Source organism: Schistocerca serialis, chromosome 2, assembly GCF_023864345.2.
Source record: "Schistocerca serialis cubense isolate TAMUIC-IGC-003099 chromosome 2, iqSchSeri2.2, whole genome shotgun sequence".
NCBI classification, from domain to species: domain Eukaryota; kingdom Metazoa; phylum Arthropoda; class Insecta; order Orthoptera; family Acrididae; genus Schistocerca; species Schistocerca serialis.
In genome coordinates this window covers 273,554,900-273,576,577 of record NC_064639.1, presented here as the reverse complement: position 1 = coordinate 273,576,577, position 21,678 = coordinate 273,554,900, and the positions used below count along the sequence as shown (strand labels likewise).

Genomic DNA, 21,678 nt, shown 5'->3' with positions numbered 1-21,678 from the left:
AGGGTTAAAGTGTATATACATTTATGAGTTTGTGAAAAGTTCAGTGTGAACTTTAAAACAAAAATATGTTTCAGACTTTTTATTTATTCCCCTTCCACAAATTATGTGTCACTTAGGATCCATGGAAGGAATATTAGATTTTTTTTTTTTTTTTATGAACATTTATTTTTTGTTTTTGTGGTGAGCTCCATATCCCCAAGCATCTCCTCAGTATGAGTTTATGAAACAATAGTATATCCATCTATCTACCAGCATATCTACCTATCTGTTTATGCCTGTCATTTTTCAGTCTTGCCATTCATTCCCTCATTAGTTCACACTGTTTTTGTACTGTTATAGTTGATGAGAAGAGCACAGTTATATCCTTTGCTTTACAGGTTAAGTGCAACCACAGAAAAATAATATGTCAGTAGTTTCATGTTTTTAAGGCTATTACAGCATGCAGTCAGTATGAGGAAGTATATTATTATGAAATTAATGGCCACTGATTTTTAAAAATTAACTGAACAAAGGAAGAGTTAATCGTTATTGCAGAAGACATCTGTGCAGGAGATATACAAAATTATTCTCTTTGTATAACTGAAGAAATGCAATAATATCTAGTGAAATTAGTACAGTTTCAGAATGCAAACTAATTTGGATGATCAGACATGGTTATCGGATACTTTTATAGATGTGGTTATTGGATACTTTTACAGACACCTGCCTCAGGAAAAGTAGTGGTGGAACATTTGAGGGGAAACTTGGAGAATATTTCATGTACATTTCATGATGTTCTAATACTAGATGGAGACCTCAACATAATGTAGTGTATTGACTGTATTCAATCAAAAAATGTGCTAGAGCGGAAGTGAAATGCAACAGAGCCAGCCACAGGTGGGTGAGAGTGTTACGCACTGCAAAGCAAAATATGGCCAACTGGCAGAAGCAGAGCCAGCTGGGTGTGGGATAGCCACAGCCAACCCTGCAATATGCTAGCAGAAGGAGAGAATTCTTTCCATGGAGATGTTTAGAGTATGTGCCTTAAGTCCTAAACAAACATACTCTGGAGCATATAAGTACTCAGCCATTCGTGTACTAAGATATTCTCATCTCAATATCACAGCCTACGCCAAGAACATGTGACACCCAGAGTGACATCCCGGAACACAAGGGCAGTCTGCCCTGAGTCACAAGGGAGCCACCTGCTCAACAGAAGAAGTTTATGGGCATTGTCAGCTGTGCCACCACACTGTGATCATGATTGCAGCTGGAGATTTCACTGGCTGTGATATTTGAGTGATGCCCCACTTGGCCCCCCTCTTTGTACTGTCAGCATGCTTGATGTCTATTGTTTCACGTGAGAGGCAACTCGATGCCTCCACTAAGCTGTTCCTGATGTACTATGGCTGAGGGCCAGAATAAACAAATTAATTGAACAAGTCTACTGTCATCCTGGTGTCTCCTTTCACTCTCTGTGGATGAAAATCCAAGTGTCAGAACATTGACGTTCTTCTTAGATCAATGTCTGAACCTACAGCCTATGGCACAGAGAGCCAAAACAGAAATTTATTGTATTTTGATCATGGAGAAGAAGTTTGACAGTGGTGTATTCTGTAAAGTAGATTTTATTGCATATAGAGAACCAGTGGATTTGTCTAGTTTTAGAGATACTGGAAGTCCTGACTGGTTAGTGCCTGTTAGATGTGCACAGTGTAACCTTGAGGGTCACTCAGCACCATGTACGAAAGTGGTTCCAGTAAAATGTTATACATGTAATCGTTGGGGGCATATGGCTAGGCAATGCCGGGAGTCAAGATGACTCATGGTCAGATATAATAATTGTCTAGTGAATGTTATTTCTCAAATGTTCAAATGTGTGCGAATTCCTAAGGGGCCAAACTGCTGTGGTCATCAGTCCATAGACTTACGCACTACTTAAACTAAATTATGCTAAGAACAACACACACGCCCATGTGTGAGGGAGGACGTGAACTTACAGCAGGACAGGCTGCACTCTCCGTGACATGGCACCTCAGACTACACGCCCACTTCACGTTGCATTAGTCCTCAAAATGAGTGTTATCATTGACAAAGCTTAGACAGATCCAAAGATGCAAGGTGTGTCAGAACCGGAAGTAGAAAGCATATTGTTAAAAAAAAAGGTAGCACAAGTTACAGGAGATAATACAGAACTGTGTTGGTAAGTAGAATCGCGATCATTGCAACGGGGTGTAGATTTGTCAGTTGCAAGTTTAATAGCTCTTTTTTTTCTGGTAAGGCAACCAAGGACGTGCAGGCCTTTGCAGGAGACCTTGGAAATCTGGCTCATATGGAAGGTTGGCTCAAAAGGGATTATTGAGTGTTGCAAAATTGAGACTAACAAGGGAAGGTAAAACTAATCTAGGGTATGCAGAAGCTCTTAAGGGAGTCACAACATTCAAAGAATTTAAACAAGGGTTGATTCTGAGATACATGTAATGAAATAGTGGCAGAAACTATGTGGAACAATTAGGGGTAATAACTAAGAAAAATACAGAAACTGTGGAACAATTTGGAGATAGGATGAGGAAAATTAATGTATGTACCTTGTAGGACAGGATGCTGCAGTCAATGAAATTATTTTTCAAGATGCTGAGCAGATGGTGCTCAATGCTTTTTTTAAGAGAGTTTCATGGGGAAATGCCTAGATTTGTGCTGTGGGATCCGATGGATTTGTGCACTGCAGCACAATTAGCTATAGAGTGTGAGGAGATCTATTTGTTGACTAATTTAGGGTAAAAGAACAGTGTTTGCAGCTAACATAAGATGTGTCAGATGTAGATGAACAGAGAGTATTAGGAGGCAGTGACACCAGCCTCAGGGTGCTGTGAATAAAGTAAGAGGAAGTAATAGTTTGAGAAGTAGGGGACAAGGGCAGAATAAAGGTGATAATTGCCAATGGGTAACCCAGGCCCACCTACAATTCTTCTTGGTAAGACTGGATGCTGTGAAATCCTATGCAGAGATGGACTGTGCAATACAAAGAATAGTAAGATTGTGGGATAAGAGGAATAGTAGGAAAAAAGGGTTGCAGGATATTATAGGAAACAGGGGTACATGTTTTGGTCACCAGTAGTGATCTTATGAAATGTAAGCAATGGGACCCACCATGCACCTGGCTGTGTGTTGTCACAAGAGGTAGAAGGCATAGAATATCTGGTAGCTTATGCAACAAGGCAACTAAATTCTGCAGGAAGAAGTTATTCCATGAAGGAGAAAGAGATGTTAAGCCTTATTTATGGAATAACCTATATCAAATGTTATCTGTACAGTAAGAAATTTAGAATAGTAATAGATCATGTGGCATTAAAATTGTTGTTGGGGTTAAACGATCCTTCCAGTAGGTTAACATGATGGACAGTAAGACTAACTGAATTTGATTTCAAATAAACCTGGGAAGAAGCACAAAAATGCAAATGGCTTAAGTAGAAAAGTAGGCCGGGATGAGTGGCTGCACAGTCTGAGGCGCCTTTTCATGGTCCATGCGGCTCCCCCCCAATCAGAGGTTCAAGTCCTCTCTCGGGCATGGGTGTGTGTGTTTCCTTAGTGTAAGTTAGTTTGATTAAGTAGTTTGTAAGCTTAGGGACTGATGACCTGAGCAGTTTTGTCCCATAAAATCTTACCACAAATTTCCAAATTTAGAAAAGTAGCAGTATTACATATTGGGGGTAATAAGCATAAGGAACAGCAAGCTGCACAAAGAGCGGATGATGAATGTAAGCAGTATTTTAGGCAGTCACAGTTTTTTTATGCAGAATGGGTTGCTAAGCAGAGAATCCAATCTGGGACTGCAGGTAGTGATACCAGCGAAGCTAAGGAATAATATTGAGGCTTGGAGTGCCTGAAACAATAATAACAGAGTAGGGAATGAACTTCATATCAGATCTGTTCAAGGAATTGTGTACGCTATTGAATGTGAGGAAGTTAAGGATGAGTCCTCACCATCCACAAGCCAATGGAAGAATTGAAAGAGTGCATAGGAGAATCAGGAATATGTTTGGATACTATGTTGACTCACATCACACCAGCTGGGCTGTCTATTAGAAGTAAATCATATCTATCTATAACTCAAAGTCATATGAAGCAGTATGTGGTCGTAAAATGCCATCAGCATTCGACGTGTTGAAAGGGAAGTCTGGAGTCTGTTAAGGAATTTGCCAGAGTGATTAGGGAAATTTGGAATAGAGTATGGAGGGCAAATACTCCCACACTGGAGAAACAGGAAGAAGCAGTGAGCTGCACAGCTAGAATGTCACAGTATAGGGTTGGTCAGTACAGGGTTGTACATGCTGAAGGGAAAGTTTAAAGGAGTTTCTCGCAAAGCATCAGGGGCCTTACCAAGCGGTAGAGACTACATTGCCAATAATTGTCAAGTTTTAATTGCAGATGAGAATGATAATTGTGCATGTAGGGCAGCTGAAACCTTTTCAAGTGAGTCTAAAAGTTATTCCATGGATAGGAGACGTGGACCAGAAAGGGAGAGTGAGAAGAGAAGGAAGGTATCAGAAGATGTGAAGGAAATGGTAACAAGGAACCTGTACGGATTAAGGCCTTGGAGATAGTCATTTAATATCTTTTTTTGTAGGTTAGGTATAGATTTTGTGTAATTAGCACAAGCAGCCGCAGAGCAGCAATGAATTTGAAGGGGGAGGAAAGTAATAGGTATTCCTGCCCGTAGGTGGAATTTAGAGAAGGACATATCGAATAACACGCACAACTACTATGACAACTGACTGGAGAAGTAATGCAGTGTGCCAGAGCTGCAGAAGAGGCACTTAATCAGAATATCAGGGAACTACAAACTGAAGTGGCAGTCTTAGACAAGGAAGTAATAATGGCAAAATGGTTGCAGTCCATAGAAGATAGCATTTGGTAAGCATGAAGGAAGGTAATAGAACTATAGGAGCCTATGCAACATGCTGTAAGAGGTCAGCTAGGGATAAATATGCTGTTACCAGAGTGGCATGGGGTCTAAGGAAGTGCACAAGGAACTACTGCCAGAATTGTGGTTGCTTTTAGAACATGAGCACAAAACCTTACCTTTTTATTCCAAGGTAACCCCAGTACCAGTGAGAAATGATGGATTGAAAGTTTGCATTTCTGTTTCTAAACCTGTAGAAGGGAATTAAGCACATTACAAGTGCTACATAGATCATGCATCTCCTGTGAAGTGGGCAATACTGAAGAAATTTGTAGGAGCAAAAATGAAGTGACTGTTATTAATTGTAAAAGATAAGGAAAGATATGTAGAAATGGAGGAAGCAAAGTTACAAAAATGCCACTGAGGGGAAATGACAGCCTTCCTGAGGGGCAGGATTCCTGCACAGTGAAATTGCTAATGGAACAAAAGTAGGTAAGAGAATGCAATAAAGAAGTAATCATGCCAGAATTGTACTTTTAGCAGGTTGAGGTGCATTGGTTGTACTCTGCCTTTGACAAAATGATAGTAGTGGCTGATTGTTTCGAGCAGACGAAGCTTACATCAGCAAAGAGACTAGAACTTAACGGGAGTGCTTTGTTATTAAATGGAACAGTGTGTGTGATAGTGGGGCCTACTTTCCATCTGCACACCATCATTTCAAGGATAACTCAACTGAATATTTCACAGCCTGGTTTGTACTGGCTGGAGGAACCCATGGATATGCTATCTACTGCAGATCTAACCAGCTTAAATAAGACTCTGGGGGCAAGAACACACTTCTGAACCAGCAGGAGGGACGAATCTCCCTGGAAACCTTATTGTGGGATGTAAATTCATATCAGGAAAATCAGTACCAGAAAGAGGCTACATTCACTATTGTCATACCAACCACTATATTGGCACTTATTCTGCTGAGCATAGTTCTCATTTTGGTCTGTAGAAGAAGAAGCACAAAACTAAGCTTGGACCCAGCTGTGATTCACATTTCAAGGGATTGGATACCCAAAGTATAAAAGCAGCAGAAGGAAGCTGAACACACGTGGGTAGTATTAAGAATAGTTGATTCATTTTAGCTTGCAAGTTTGGAACAGAAGTTAGAAGTTAATGTGCAAGAAACCTAGTAATGAATTAAGTTCCATGGTGTTTGAGTTAAGCAGCAGGGCAAGGGGTCCTATGGAAATGTGTAAGATCAAGTGATAGGGTTAAGGAAACCAGGTGCAGAATAATTCTTAAGAGGTGAAGCAGGGACAGAGGGGCTGACCATGAGGAACTTAAGAGTAAAGGATAATCTAGTTTGGTTGACCCGAGGGACTGGGTCTTGATAAAAAATAGGGCAATGTAGTGTGTCGAGCGTAGTCAGTGCAAAATACACCAGAGCGGAAGTGAGTTGCAACAGAGCCAGCCGCAGACGGGGGAGAGTGTTATAAACTGAAAGCAAAATACGGCCGACTTGGCACGGTATAGCAACATCTGACACTGCAGTATGCTAGTGGAATGAGGGATGCCTTTCTTCACTTCTCACTGTGGGAGTGTTTAGAGTATGTGCCTAAACAAAACATAGTCTGAAGCCTATTGTGTACTAAGACATTCTCATCTCAGTATCACAGCCTACACCAAGAGTGTGTAATACCCAGGGTGACATCCTGGAAAGCAATGCAGGGTCCGCTGTTCAACCACCAGACAGGAGAGCCTTCCCTGAGTCATGAGAGAGCTGCCCACTCACTGGAGGAAGTTGACGACTGTTGTCAGCTGTGCCACCATGTTGTGATCACAGTTGCAGCTGGAGAGTTCACTGACAGTGTCATTTGACTGATGCCACACTTGGCCCCACTCTTTGCACTGTCAGCAAGGGTGGACGTCTATTGTTTCACAGGAGAGGCACCTCAATGCCTCCACCAAGCTGTTCCTGATGTACTTTGACCAAGGGCGAGAATAAAGAAATTAATTGAACACATTTCCTATCATCTTGATGTCTCATTTCACTTTCCACCAATGCGGGCAACAATCCAATGTCACTTAACAATACCAACTACGGACTGGGAGACAAGTGATTGGGGTGTGTAGTAGGGACATGGAATCATGTGAAATTGTTGTAAATGTCTTATCTGAAGAGTATTTTGAGAAGGTATTATCTTAGATCTGCAAGTAACAAAAAGACCCAAACTTTTGGATGCAGTTAGTGTAAACAAGCAATCAACGATCATAAGACCATTACAGCATCACTGAATACAGCTTTAAATAGGCAAACAAAGAAAGGTTGGAAATGTCTGTGCATGGTGAGAGTGACAAGAAACAAATTACTTGAGTGGTCAGCATGAAAACTTCATCCTACCACTGACAATGTTGAGCATCACTGGACAATGTTCAAGTGCATTGTACACTACACTTCAGACAGGTATGTGCTGAGTGGAGTCGTGAGGGGTGGAAAAGGCCTACCCTGGTTCGACAGCCATATTTGAAAGCTGCTATGAAAGCAAAGAAAGCTCCAATGCAAATTTATATAGAGCTAAAGCCTTACTAACAAACAAAAATTAAAGGAAGCCAAAATTAGCATAAGGGGAGCCACATGTGAAGTGTTCAGTGAATTCAGAAGCAAAATTCTGTCTATCAGAAACACTATACGTCTTTTTCCATAACTGCTTCACAGAGAAAGAGCAGTGTACTGCCTCCTTTAAATCATCGCACCAGTATCAAAATTGTTGATATCGAGGTAAATGATCATGGGATAGAAAAGCAACTGAAATCGCTTAAGAGAAGGGAGGTAACTGGACCTGGTGGGATACCAGTACTATTCTACATAGAGTATGCAAAAAAACTTGCTCCTCTTTTGGCAGCTGTGTACTGTAGGTTTTTGCAGCAGTGAAGTGCTCCTGATGAATGGTAAAAAGCACGGGCTTTTCCCATTTTCAAGAAGGGTCGCCAAAACAAGGACAAAACTATAGGCCTGGCCTATATCTCTGACATCAATCAACTGTAGTGTTTTGGAAGATGTTTTATGCTTGGTATTATGACATTTCTGGAGAACCACAGTCTCCTCTGCAGGAATCAACATGGGTTCCAAAAACAACGATGATGTGAAAACCAGATGATTCTGTTCGCCCACGACACCCAGAAAACATTAGGTTCAGGCGCCAAGGTAGATGCCCTGTTCCTTGACTTCTGGAAGGCGTCCGTTACAGTTCCACGCTGCCGTCTAATGGACAAAATACGAGCGTATGGAATATCATACAACCTGTGTGATAGGACTGAAGAACTTCTAGCAAACAAAGCATTGCATGTCATTTCAATAGAGAGAAGTCTTAGGACATAAAAATTTCTTCGAATGCACCCCGAGTTGTATTATAAGTCCATTACTTCTCACAATATATGTAAATGATATAGTAGACAACATTGCAAGTTCCATGAAGATTTCTCTGGGTGATGCTGCTGTAGCCGGCCGAAGTGGCCGTGCGGTTAAAGGCGCTGCAGTCTGGAACCGCAGGACCGCTACGGTCGCAGGTTCGAATCCTACCTCGGGCATGGATGTTTGTGATGTCCTTAGCTTAGTTAGGTTTAACTAGTTCTAAGTTCTAGGGGACTAATGACCTCAGCAGTTGAGTCCCATAGTGCTCAGAGCCATTTGAACCATTTGATGCTGCTGTATACAGGGCAGTCAAAATGCTAGAAAACTGTAGCAACATGCAGGAAGACCTGCAGAGGATCGACAGTTGGTGCAGGGAGTGGCAATTGACCCTGAGCATAAGCAAATTAAAGTATTGCATATACACAGGCAGGGAGACCCATTATTTACACAATTGCAGAACGATACTGGAAGCACTTAGTTCAATAAAATATCTAGGAGTATGCGTATGGAGGGATTTAAAGTGGAATGACCACATAAAACTTGTTGCAGGAAGGCAGGTGCCAAGACTGAGATTCATTAGAAGAATCCTTAGGAAAAGGGAATTGTGCTAGAAAAGTTTTGCAATACAGCTACATTAATTTTTAATTTTTTCGAAGTAATTTCTGCCAAATTGAATACAGCTCTCCATCCTCCGGAACCACTCCCTAAACCAGTTCTCCCAGGTTTCTGTAGGGAGTAAGGCACACTCGTTGTCTCAAGCCATCAGGAGGTTCTCATCACTTGAAAACTGCACTCCTTTCACCTTCATTTCTACCGCGGGAAAAGTAAAAAGCCACAAGGATTAAGGTCTGGACTGTAAGGAGAGTGCTCAAGAAGTTTCAGTCCTGTACCCCGCAAATATTCGGTGCGTGCTTTGGCGCAGTGAGCTGGAGCGTTGTCGTGATGGAGCAACTGAGTGTCCATTCTTGACTTCGGTCGCAGGTTCTTCAAAGACTGGATGACTTTGGGCCGCCACTGCTCAGTGCACCACTTAGCTGTGACTCTCTTCCGTGTGTGTAAAACAACACGCCCTACAATTCCACTCGAGTTGAACAAAACAGCTATCATTTTCTTCTTTACTGATTGGGATTTTCTGACAGCTATGGGTGAGTCGTCATCTTCAAAGACCTAAACTTTGTACTGAGTCTTGGTCGGCAAGTCATAATAGTACAGCCAAGTCTCATCACCTGTCACGAAGTTATTCACATACTGCGATTGTCCCTTTGAAAACGTTCGTAACATCTCCCAGCACCAAGCAACACATCGTGTCATCTGCTCTTCCGTCAGTCTGTACGGCACCCAGAGACAACAAAGTTTCTTTACTTGAAAATGATCACGCAGAATCGAATGAATTGCTGGTACATTTAGCCCTAAGGTATCCTGTCTTCGTCTATCATTTTCCTCAAATCATCAATGTTTTCCTCCGTAACTGATTATCGTGGTTTTCCCTTCCTCTCAGCGTCCTCCAGAGAGAAATTTCCTCTTTAGAAATCTCTGTACCACCTGAATATAGTTGTGCGATGTGGATACACATGGCCGAGTGCAGAGTCATTTCTTCAAAGCACTGGTGTGTGTTTAAACCAGGCGCGAAGTTGTACCATAAAACTGCCCAAATCTCACTTCGTGACCACGATGCCATAGCAAGCACTACAAACTAACCCTGCTAGTGACTGCGCCCATAGAATTGGCACAGCGGCTACAATCCATGTATGAAGTATTCTCAGAACACTGCAGCGATCAGCTTTCTGCGACTTATTGTTGCGTCGTATTGCAAAACTTTCCTAGTGCTCTTTGTATAGTCCATCAACAAAGGAGGTAGCTTACAAAACCCTCGTCCGACTTATGCTTGAGTATTGATCGTCAGTATGGGATTCGTACCGGATAGGATTGATAGAAGAAATAGAGAAAATCTAAAGAAGAGCAAGACATTTAACTACAAGCTCATTTAGTCAGTACGAAAGTCTCACAGAGATTATCAACCAACTCCAGTGGTATACAGTTTCGCGAGCGTACGTTTCTAGACGAGCAACAAATATATTACTGCCTTCTGCGTATATATCACAAAAAGACTATGAAGGTAAAGTTACCGAGTCCGCACAGAAGCTTATTGGGAACTGTTCTTCCCTCGAACTATTCACGACAGGAACAGGAAAGGGTGCAAGTAACAGTGGTACACAAAGCATTCTTGTGAAGTATAGATGTAGGTGCAGAAAGTGTGTGAGCCTAGCCAGATGAAACTCCAAATATATAAGTGTGTTGTGTTTCAAGTAAGCAGATAGTAGACACATGGTGCACCTCACTTTCCGTATCCACCTGTTTATTCCACCCATATCCTGTGCCAGCTCATAAATTTCTCATATATAACACCAGCATCTGTCCTACACCTCCCCTGGTCTGCTGCCTCACCTTTATCGACACATCCCACTTCCCTCTATCTTCAAACATAGCGTTTCCTTTTCCAGCAAAATTTTAGTTGCGTTTGATTCTCAAACCATGAAATCATATCTGAAACCCCAATTTGCTTCCAACCATATCTTACCCATCTAATTCCAAATAAGGGCTCCATGTCGTCCTCATAATCAAGAGAATGTACATTACATCACCATTTTCTTGCCATAAACCTCACCACTTATTTTAACTTCTTAAATAATACTATATCAAGCTTCTAAAATAACCTACCTCAAAAAAAACTGAAGAACCGCAATTTGGCTGCCGCCAGCCCTCCCCAGGGGGGGGGGGGGGGGGGGAAACTTAAACAACTGTTAAATAAAGACAAAAAATTCCCATGACAGGGAAGAAAAGCTGATCATATCTGCGACTGTATATGTAGCTGCCAGGACTTACCGAGACGTTGTAGGAGTAGGTTGCCTGCACTGGGGACACCTCGTGGGGTGACGGAGGTGCCGTCATCTCCTCACCAGCGAACGGTATCTCCGCAGCTGCAGCGCGCGCATAGCTATCAGCAGCGTCAGCGTAGCTGTCCCTGAGCAACAGGCAGATATTCATCACACTGTATGGAAGGCATTGCTAGTAGGACGTACATTCGGTAATTGAGGGCAATGCTCCATCTTTTGGAAGACACTTTTACTTCCAGATCATATGAACATGGTAGATTATATATTTAGTATATACAATTTGAAGCGGCTACCCATCCATTAATGTCGGCGGTTGTCAGCGGACAACATAAGTCAATGCACCAAACACAGACAGGAGGTACCCACTTTATGGCAGGTTCCACACTTTGAATCTCTAAATGCAACGTTTAACTTCACATAGAGGCTCATATTTTCTGGGAATGGTGATGGCAGCTTGCAAGAACTTTTTCACGGAATTCTTCGTAGAAATGTCCTCGTGGGTCGTTCACTCTTATGTATCTTTAATGAAGTTAACTACCAGCAATAAAAGATGTGTCGTCATGCTCACCGACAATAAATGTACACTAGTGTGCAAATGTTAATCATCATCAGCGAAATTAGAAGGTTGAGAAGCAATATCATGAAAGAGAGATTACGTTTCGTCACGCCGCCAGTGGCAACGTGAACATGGAACACAAGCTCAGAGTGAGTAAGCATGTATAAAGAAATCACCAGGGGCCATTTCGAGAGAAATAAGAAAATAACGGAAAATCTAAAAGTGCACGACCCAACGTGAATTTGAAGGACGTTACTTTCCAAAACGAGTTCAGCCCTCAACCAATGCACAACCTCTTTGCAGGAAATGGAAAGAGGAAGAAACACTGAAAATGACTTCAGAAATGTGTGCCTGTAGAAAACTTTCCCACAAGCCAGAATTGTGTCACTCGCAGTTTCGAACAGACACGTGATTCATAGATAGCGAAAAGCGCATAATTAGACACACAATGTTCAGGTCGTCGTGAGCAGAGTGAGTCAGTTGGTTATTAGAGAATCTTCTTAGTCGTTTGAATCAGACCGAACAACATAACAGCGTAAATATTTGCTCATATGATAGGACCATTCGTCTACGTTCATACCAGCCATTGCGATAAGAAAATGTACAGAAAATAGTTCCCCAAATTGTTCCTTTCCAACACCATTCTCCAGATTTTGCCCTATGTGTTGTTTTCTGCTTTTATATACTAAAAAAAATGACGTTTAGGTAATGAAGAGGTTCTCTGTTTCGTAAAAAAAGTATTTGCACAGCTCGAAATAAATTTCTCTAATACAATATGGTGAAGCATCTACCAGCCATATACAACACTGGCTCCTTTGGATGTTAAGCTGGGAACATGCGCGCACAAATGTCGCCTGTTTCATTGGCTGCTGTGCGAAAGGGGGATGGGGGGAGAGATGTAAGGGAATAATTCTCTCCCTCTTTCGCAAACGGCCTTCTACAATGGTACGGTGTCATTCGATTCCCACAGATTGTTTTGCTCCCAGAAAAGGGGAAGGTTATATAGTACCCTAACTGTTTATTTTTTTCTTTCCTGTTACCAGATTTGAACGGACAGTTCGTCTTCAGATGGATGCAACAGATTATGAGAAACTGACGATGTTGTGCCCTACGAGAAATAAAAATGATGTGAAGAGAAAACAATGATCTTTGCTTTTCGCCAGGTAAAAATTCCAGAGCATATGTATGATTCATATGTTTACTGTGAAATCGTCCAGTTATCTTAGAAGCCCTGTGTCTTCTATGATGGCTCCCACAGGCATTCAAAACTTGCAGTGACAAAGAGCGACAAAACGATTTATACGGGTATATTCATCAGTTTAGTGGCTGACAGCTGCTTTAGAATTACTTATCTTACCATACAGCTCATGTTACCCTCAACAAAATAACTTTACAACTTTCATTTATGAGGAAATTAAAATGCATTGACCTCCAAAGAGATCAATTTGAGAAATAATTACCACGATTATCAATCTGTCTTCGTATGTTGAATGTCATGGTATGGCCTACTATAAATGTTTATATTTTTACATACTTCAGTTTTCAAAAGTTCACAGCTAACTTTCGGAAAAAAGTAGCATGAAAATGATGAGTCACGAGAATGGCGAGGAATTCTGTAAATTACAGGCTACATTTAACACTGTATACTTTCAGTTGCATGTGTAAAGACCTGCACACGTGGTGGGCGTACGACAGGATCGGTAACATTGCAGCTGGATAATGGCGCACAATCACAGGCTGATCGCACCTGCTAAAAAAATTAAATTAAAAAATCCGACACGATTCGAAAAACGTCCACAGGTAGAACTAACTCAGCTAAGGAAGCTGACTAACGGAAGGCAGAAAGAGCAAGACTCTCCTCCAAGAAGAAAAAAAAAAAGAAAAAAAAGGAAAAAAAAAGATCGACTTCCAGAATGTAGGTGGACACGACTGAAAGAAACACCAATCCTCTTATTTACATGTTCCTAGTAGTCTCCAGATTTGCGCTGAGTTTACATTGTGCAAATTTGTGAGAGTTTGTTACTATTACTGTACTTAAATTAATGGCACGGCATCTGTTCCCAGATTTTCGGACGAATCTTTTTCGGATGTAACATTTTTCTGAGTTGCATTTTCTTGTATGTTATGCTAAAGCCAATGTAAACAAGATATTACGAGAGGATACCCGAAAGAAACCGAAGCTATTTTTTTAAACTTATTTATTCACATTTTAAGCACAAACCTTCAATCCCCTTCAAAGTACTCTCCATTTGTATAAATATACTTGTCTAATATTTTGTTCCATTTTTCAAAAAATTGTTTAAATTTATCATTTGTGACGCTTGACAGTGCCTATGTCGTTTTTTCTTCACCTCGGGAACATCAGCAAAACTGTTTCCTTCCATGTCTCATTTTCATTCTAGGAAAAAAAAGCACAGGCCAAGGTCGGATGACTATGGGGGGTAAGGAACAGGGGTCACACCATTTTTGGTCAAGAATATCGTACAGGTAGGGCTATGTGAGCAGGGGCTCTGGCATGACACAAAAACTAGTCACCTGACTGCCACAAATCAGACAGCTTCCGGCGCACACGTTGGGCAATCTTTTCAAAACTTACTAGTAGAAAGCCCGGTAAATTGTCTGACCCTGCAGAACAAACTCTGAATGGATGACTCGTCCCACATCGAAAAAGCAAATCAGAAGTGTTTTAAAGTTTGATTCCACCTAATGGTCTTTCTTGTGGCGAGGCGAACTTTGTCTTCCACAGGGGCTTCATTGTTGGTTTCATTCAGGATCGTAAGCATAGCACCAAGATCCGTCACGTGTCACAATTTTTGAAAAAAATTTTGACTCTTCTTTCAAAGTACAGCATGCTTCCACGTGACCTTGTTTTTGTTCTGTAGTCAGCAGCCGTGGCAGGAATTTGACCCGCATCCTCGTCAATGCCAAATCTTGTGTCATAGTTCGCTGTAATGAACTTGGGCCAAGGAAGGAGGAACAGAACGAGGTTTCTCATCAACTGATATTTCACCATTTTTGAAACGGAAATCCACTCGAACACTTTTGTTCCCCCCTAGCATCGTCTTTGTACGCCGCTTTTGCATTCCAAGAGCTTCTATTTCACTTGATCCCAGCAAAAACCAAAATTCATAGAAAATCAGCGATTGCAAGAACGACAATCACACAAACTGTAGTCATCATAAACTTTGTCGAAACTAGTCCTGACCTCCTCGTGGCACTCAGCTTACTGGCTCTGGAAAGTTCGCTCTGTGCGCTCCTAGCGGCAAACCGCGGTACTGCAAAAACTCTGCCCACCAAAAAAATTAGTTCTGTTTCTTTCGGGTCCCCCTCGTATATTAAACCATTTTATTGATATTAAAATTGTAGACACCTGTGGCACGTTAAAAGCGTAAGCGGAAGTGGGGGGAGGGGGGGGGGGGTAACAAACTGTGACCCCTGTCCAAAACTGAACCGCGGATTGAAGCACAGGAAGCACGTGTGGGGTGTCTATCAGTCGCCTCGATAAACTTGACGTCTTTTAAATTTGGAGTCACCTGCCACGAACATCGGAGAAGCCGTCAATGTGTATGAATTGCTCCAATTCGCTAGTTAGGTGATGAATGTACTGAACGGTGTGGCAGAAGACCTACCTAGTAGACGAGTCTGCGGTGGAGGCGGTGGCGCTGAAGGTGACGGCGGCAGGCGGCAGGTCGTAGTCCTCAGACGGCGGCTGCGGGTCCTGGTCAAACTGTCGCAGTGACGTCACGTTGATGACGTATGTGGTGACGGTGTCGGCGTTCTCCGAGGGCGCCGTCCACGACACGCGGATGGTGTTCTCCGTGAGGGCCTCCACTTCCACGTCTTCCGGAGGGCTCGGCAGCAGCTCTGTGTCACACGAGTTCACATAAGTGCTACTTGCACACCTTTTATCAAGAGCTTAATAGGGAGTGTGATTGCAGCAGAGCAATCGATCTCCACACAACACACAGGCTGCCAGGGAGGAAAAATGAGGAGGCAGCAAGTTATGCTTTCCTCAGGCAGTCTAGCCACTAGATACCTGCATTCCCAGAAGCTGCCTAAAATGTTTTATAACCGAAACTGAATGCATGTTATTGACATGTTACAGAATGGTACTCGTTCTACAATTTACGTACGTTGTTAATAACTCATTCACTGAACGATATTGCAGTCATGGGCGTCAGCAGATATTTACTCAAAAACAGGGGCAGAGGAACTCTAAAATTGCCGTTTTTTAAAATATAACTAAGTTTAATTAGTGCATGCCAATCGTCAATCTTGCATGATTACTTGATACATTATTTTAGCTATTGTGTGGTTATAAATTATGTGTTTGAAACGTAAAATGACTCGAGGCATACGTCTTTTCATCTTCTGTGTGACAGTATAAGAGTTACTGAGAGAGAGTGTAGCAGCAGAATGGCAAAGAATTACATTTTATTTTCTAACTCAAACTTGTGATGCATAACTTCCTCCCCCCCCCCCCCCCCCTGAAAAACTACAATCGTCTCGAATTTGTCTAGTAAGGGCGCTCATGACGTCGCTGATAAGGGCCCTGTGCATACCACCATCACACTTTTTCTTGCCACATGGAACGGTTCTTCCTCCTCGTAAAGGCCTGAAATGTACTCTGCACCTATCCGCTCTCTCCTCTGCGTTTAACAGCGAAATTCCGATTGCACCCCTAATGTTGACGCCTTTGCTTTTAATTTCACCAAGGTTGTTTTGGGTTACTATATGGTGAACTAGTCTTTCCGACAGTCATCATTTGTCACATTTATTTACATTTTCCCTGCAGCAAATTCGCTTAATCTTCCCTGCACTTCCCATTTATTTCATTTTTAACTGACTTAAATTGCTGTTTTCCTGTCTTTCCCATAACATTTTTGTAGTCTCTGCTTTCGTCGAACACTTGAAGTTCTTCTTTTCGTACCCAGGTCTTCACCGCAGTTACCTCACTTTTACCTATGTTTGTCAGTTTAAATTTTGTGAATGAGTTTTTTTATAGATATCGTGTCTATTCAAAATCAACTGAACTGCCAATCGCGGTATTCATTACCGCAGGACCGATGATTAAAGAACTTAAAAAACATCTCATCATTACTCGGCACTTCTTTTCACATACATTGTTCCGGGCGATTCTCTTAAACATCATCCTACTCTTCATCATTACTGAACATTAATTTTATTATATCCAGAGAACTGATGGTTTACAACCGAGGCTCGGACTGCTCCAAGGGGCAGCATACAAAAATTATATATTTTTTTACAGTATGAATGTAAGAAAGGAGAGTTCAATTAACACAGGTATTAAATTGTGTCCCGAAGCATACCGTGTCCTCTATCCGACAAGACACTCGATTACAGAGCAGAGGTTTCGTTCCTATGTGAGTCATTTTACATTCACTGGTATTGAGCTCTGCGAACACAGGTATTAAATTGTGTCCCGAAGCATACCATGTCCTCTATCCGACAAGACACTTGATTACAGAACAGAGGTTTCGTTCCTATGTGAGTCATTTTACATTCACTGGTATTGAGCTCTGCTGTACTGCGAGCTCAACAAACAAAAACCGCTATTCTGTGGCATCCCGACTTCTATTATTGTCGTCTTCTACATAATGAGTCAAGCTGACTACGAGGTGTAGTCAGTTGTTGGGGGTAACCAAATTTCCCGAACTGTATGTCACTAAATCATACTACGAAACATAGTGTAGGCCCCACATGGTTTTCTAAAGCGTGAATTGTTTGCTGTGTGCGTTTTATGTGCGCGCTGTGATTAAGACTCTCAGGTTACTGATCTGACAAATTAACTTGAAGCGGTTAAAATCGAATGGCACTGACCAGTATTAACTGATTTCTGGCCGATGTTGATGTTAACTAGCCGGCAACACTACGATGTTTAGTGAATCTACATTACGGGAGCGGAAGTGGTAAGTTAAATTGGTGATCGTTTAAATGTAATGTGAAGTTCATTTTGGAATTTCATTTATTGCCACACAGTTTTGTCTGCTGTCTAAAGTGGCTAGCAATCAGAAAGGAGTCCATATCAGTTACTGGTATTCGATCTCAAACGACGCAGCTACTCCCATCAGTCACATCGTAGGATGTCTTCTTAGAGTGGGCATATACTGTTGTGCAGCCAAACAGGAGAATTTCTTTTTTTGAAGTAATTGTTTCGAGCCCACTTGCAAACCTTCAAAATGGATTAACGAAGATAAGGAGCACATTTTGTAATCACCAGAGCCACCTGAGGAGCCTTTGTAAGCGGCTGCGTAAAGCGTGAAAAACAACAGATTACGCTCTTGAAAAAAGCGAAAAAATCTATAAAATTGCAATGAACTGTTTACAGCAAGTTTTAAATTGTGGATTTTTCCTGAAAACATATACCGTCTTAATTAAAATTTTCGTACAAAATGACGATGTCTTTCATAGTACGAACAGTAAGTCGGATAAAATCGTGTGTATTAACATTTCAGAAATACCGTTCAAACGACTGACGATTTTCCACAAAGTCTTTGCTGCGAATGAAACACGCACTCCTACTGTATAATACGACTGCGTTCTTCCGCGGACAGTCCAGTGATCTGCCCTGCAAAACTGAATAGTGTGGTTTTGTACCCAGCAATATCGGGTAGGTGGAATTGACAGGAAAAAGACTGGGGGCCATGTTTCAGCACTGTTCTGCAAAAGACTGTCTCTGCCTTGGGCCTACGTCAGCGCAGAAACGCAGCTGCACCGAAAGAAACTGTAATTTTCTGTGAACAGTGTGCCAAGCAAACGTAAATTATACGGTAATTGCTAAAGCCATAATATTTCTCTTTGTGGTCGTCCATGTTATGCCGATATTGCTAAATCTTCGACCAAGGAATAATAGACAATCATTTCTAGATGTGCATAAGTATTCTCTAAGGAATAAACAGCGTGTACTGTAGATTCCAGGTTGTGATGGTTGTGCCCCTATTGCCCCTTTCCCATATTGCTGACGACCTTGATTGTATTGTTATTGTTGAAAGAATGTTATCGTTGCTGTTGCCAGTGCCGGAGACATAGATCATTATATGCGATGCTCGCATATTGCTTGAGGCGTGGCTGATTGGAGAAACTGATTCGCTATATGAAGACTTCAAATTGTACTTAGTGGACGACCTAAAAACACAATTCCTTAAGTTTATCTCGTAAATTTTTAATAATACGTCACGGAACAATATAGTTGATAGTGGCGTAGAAACGCATCCAAGTACAAACTGTTCCAGATTTTGAATTTTCTCATCATTTCATCCATTAGCTATTTTTATATTGTTACATAAATAATGTGCTACATTTCGGAATTATTGGAAAAGACGGAAGTCAGATCAACGGGAAGTTTTTTTTTTAATTTCTCTTTGATATAGTTTGTACGAAACTAGAGTGAAGTCTGGTTTTTCTAGAATATTCTGAAAGATTTACAATACTTTGTGCGCAGTTCGAGGTTACGATCATCCCCGTGTCTAACCTGTTGGTGAGAACTGTTGTTGACACATAGAATTCAGGTGGAATAGAGGTATCGGCAACGAATTTTGCTTAGTGGACACTAGAAGAACGACGCTCGTAGCAACTGAGGCGCAATTCCACGGAGAGGGAGTGGGCGCGATCTCTGAAAAGGTCAACATTAACGGCCGGGACGAAGAGGACTACACCGCGGCTGGTCGCCAGCGTGTTGTTGCAGAATAGAGAGTAGGTATAGAAGGGAAAGTCGGCTGCAATACATGCGCCAAAATTTAGTGCACAGGTGCGAAGCCTGTCATATTGAAACAGAGTTGTAACTATCGTGTTGCCCGCCCGGTTGGCCGCGCGGTCTAACGCACGGCTTTCCGGGAGGAAAGGAGCGCCTGGTCCCCGGCACGAATCCGCCCGGCGGATTTGTGTCGAGGTCCAGTGAACCGGCCAGTCTGTGGATGGTTTTTAGGCGGTTTTCCATCTGCCTCGGCGAATGCGGGCTGGTTCCCCTTATTCCGCCTCAGTTACACTATGTCGGCGAGTGCTCCGCAAACAAGTTCTCCACGTACGCGTACACTACCGTTACTCTACCACGCAAACATAGGGGTTACACTCGTCTTGTGCGAGACGTTCCCTGGAGGTTCCACAGGGGGCCGAACCGCACAATAACCCTGGGTTCGGTGTGGGGCGGCGGAGGGGTGAAGTGGACTGCGGTAGTCGTCGTGGGGTTGTGGACCACTGCGGCTGCAGCGGGGACGGAGCCTCTCCGTCGTTTCTAGGTCCCCGGTTAACATACAATACCACTGTTGTGTTTGAGGACAAAGGCGGATACGCTTTTTTTTCGTTTTATTACTTATGTGATTCAGCTGCTGGGCTTACCTACAAGTTAACAGTTGTTTGATGTACGGCAAAAATTAGAAATACGTGTTAATAATTTAAGCTTTACCGCTGGGGGTGGGGGCACTTCCCATAGCTCGCAGGCAAAGGAAAAAATGTAGTCAGGTGTTTTTCTTTTAAGTCACATCTGGAACTTTTTTTAAGGCTACGTACAATTCGCCTTTCGTCTTCCAAGATATTAAAAATACTCCACACTTCCAGATCTAGCCCCACGCCCCCTCCCACCCTTCAAACTACCGCATGGGCGCCCTTGGATGTAATGATCTGTCACAAAGAAAAAAGGCCGCTGCAGGAGTGATTCAAATTGTAATGCAAATATGCAATGACATAAGCTTTTTCAGCTTTCGAAAAGATGAAGAACGGTAAGTGAACATTGTTATATATTTTTAACTCGCTAAGAACTGACCGTAATCATTTCAAAATAACAGCATAATAATTACAAGTAGCCAAACGTCTAATTCAGTAGCTGAAAACCGCAGAAAAGCACTTGGCTTGGTCAAAAATATTCTGCATCCATACGCTGCAAACCACTGTGAAATACACAGGAAATGATGCGTACCAGTTATTATGTCTTTTTCCCATTCACAAATGGAGTGCGGGAAGAGTAATTGTTTAAATGCTTCTGTGCTCCAGATGCCAAGAATCAAACTGTATATTTTTAATTTTCAGTTTCATTTACTCTGTGTCTTCATAAATACTGAGCACCTAATTTTTGAACGTGTACTAAATTTTATTAATATTTGCCTAGTAATACTGGTTAAGAAAGAAGGCTGTGCCAATTAAGATGGCTGATGTGTAATGAGAGATTTAAAGAAAGTGTTACAAAGGGAGTAACGATATTAAATGTCTCCTCCTGTAAAGTAAGTGATCTGGCTTTATGTTACTGTATCAAGTGATTTATTTGTTTATGTATGGCAAGATTTTATTAATTCTGTGTAATCATATTGTACTGTGCATTCTGAATCAATATTTTATGCATTTTCATTCATGTGTTAAATACAAGTTAGCAATTATCGAGTCGCTTATTAATTACTGCTGATTTACCAATTATTATTTCAAGTTAACAACAGCCTTTTTTAAGATATCAGCTGTAAACAAAATTATAATAGCTTGGGTTGGTCAGATTTTTGGGTTTCAATGGCGTTTCTTTTCGTAAAAGTTTTCGTTTAACCGGTTGTGAATTTCAATGAAAACTTAAGACTTCTGAAATGATCGAGTTATAGGCCAAGTTTCGGATACGTGCAGATTTGCTTGGAGTCGTTGGCGCCCGTGGGGAAGGGAAGGAATGTTCAAGCTTAGCTACAACTACAGAGTACGGACAACACAGTGAGCACATGATGCTCGAGAAACAATTATGCTCGAGAAACAATTAGATTGACTGGTGGCTGGCTGGTTCCAGGTGATTCACATTGCGTAACATGGTGGTGATGACTTATGGTTATTAATAATGTGTAATGGCTGCATCTAATAAATGGTATTATGTATATTTTTATGGTATAGTCTTAATGCTGTAGTGTACCCGAACTAAATTATTAAACCTAAGGTGGCCAACTGTCCCCAATTCTGCGGG

The 21,678-nt window shown here is 41.8% G+C and overlaps 1 protein-coding gene across 6 annotated transcripts in view; it reads right to left on the bottom strand.

The window, feature by feature from the left end:
• Nucleotides 1–21,678, bottom strand: part of LOC126457029 (Ig-like and fibronectin type-III domain-containing protein 1) — a 1,179,953-nt gene that overhangs the window by 82,985 nt on the left and 1,075,290 nt on the right. For all 6 annotated transcript variants that reach the window (XM_050093007.1, XM_050093006.1, XM_050093012.1 and 3 more), the window contains 2 exons: nt 15,365–15,599; nt 11,169–11,307 (listed from right to left, as the gene is read on the bottom strand). In XM_050093007.1, coding sequence (XP_049948964.1) covers nt 11,169–11,307; nt 15,365–15,599 — 374 coding nt within the window. The remainder of the gene's footprint in view (nt 1–11,168; nt 11,308–15,364; nt 15,600–21,678) is intronic.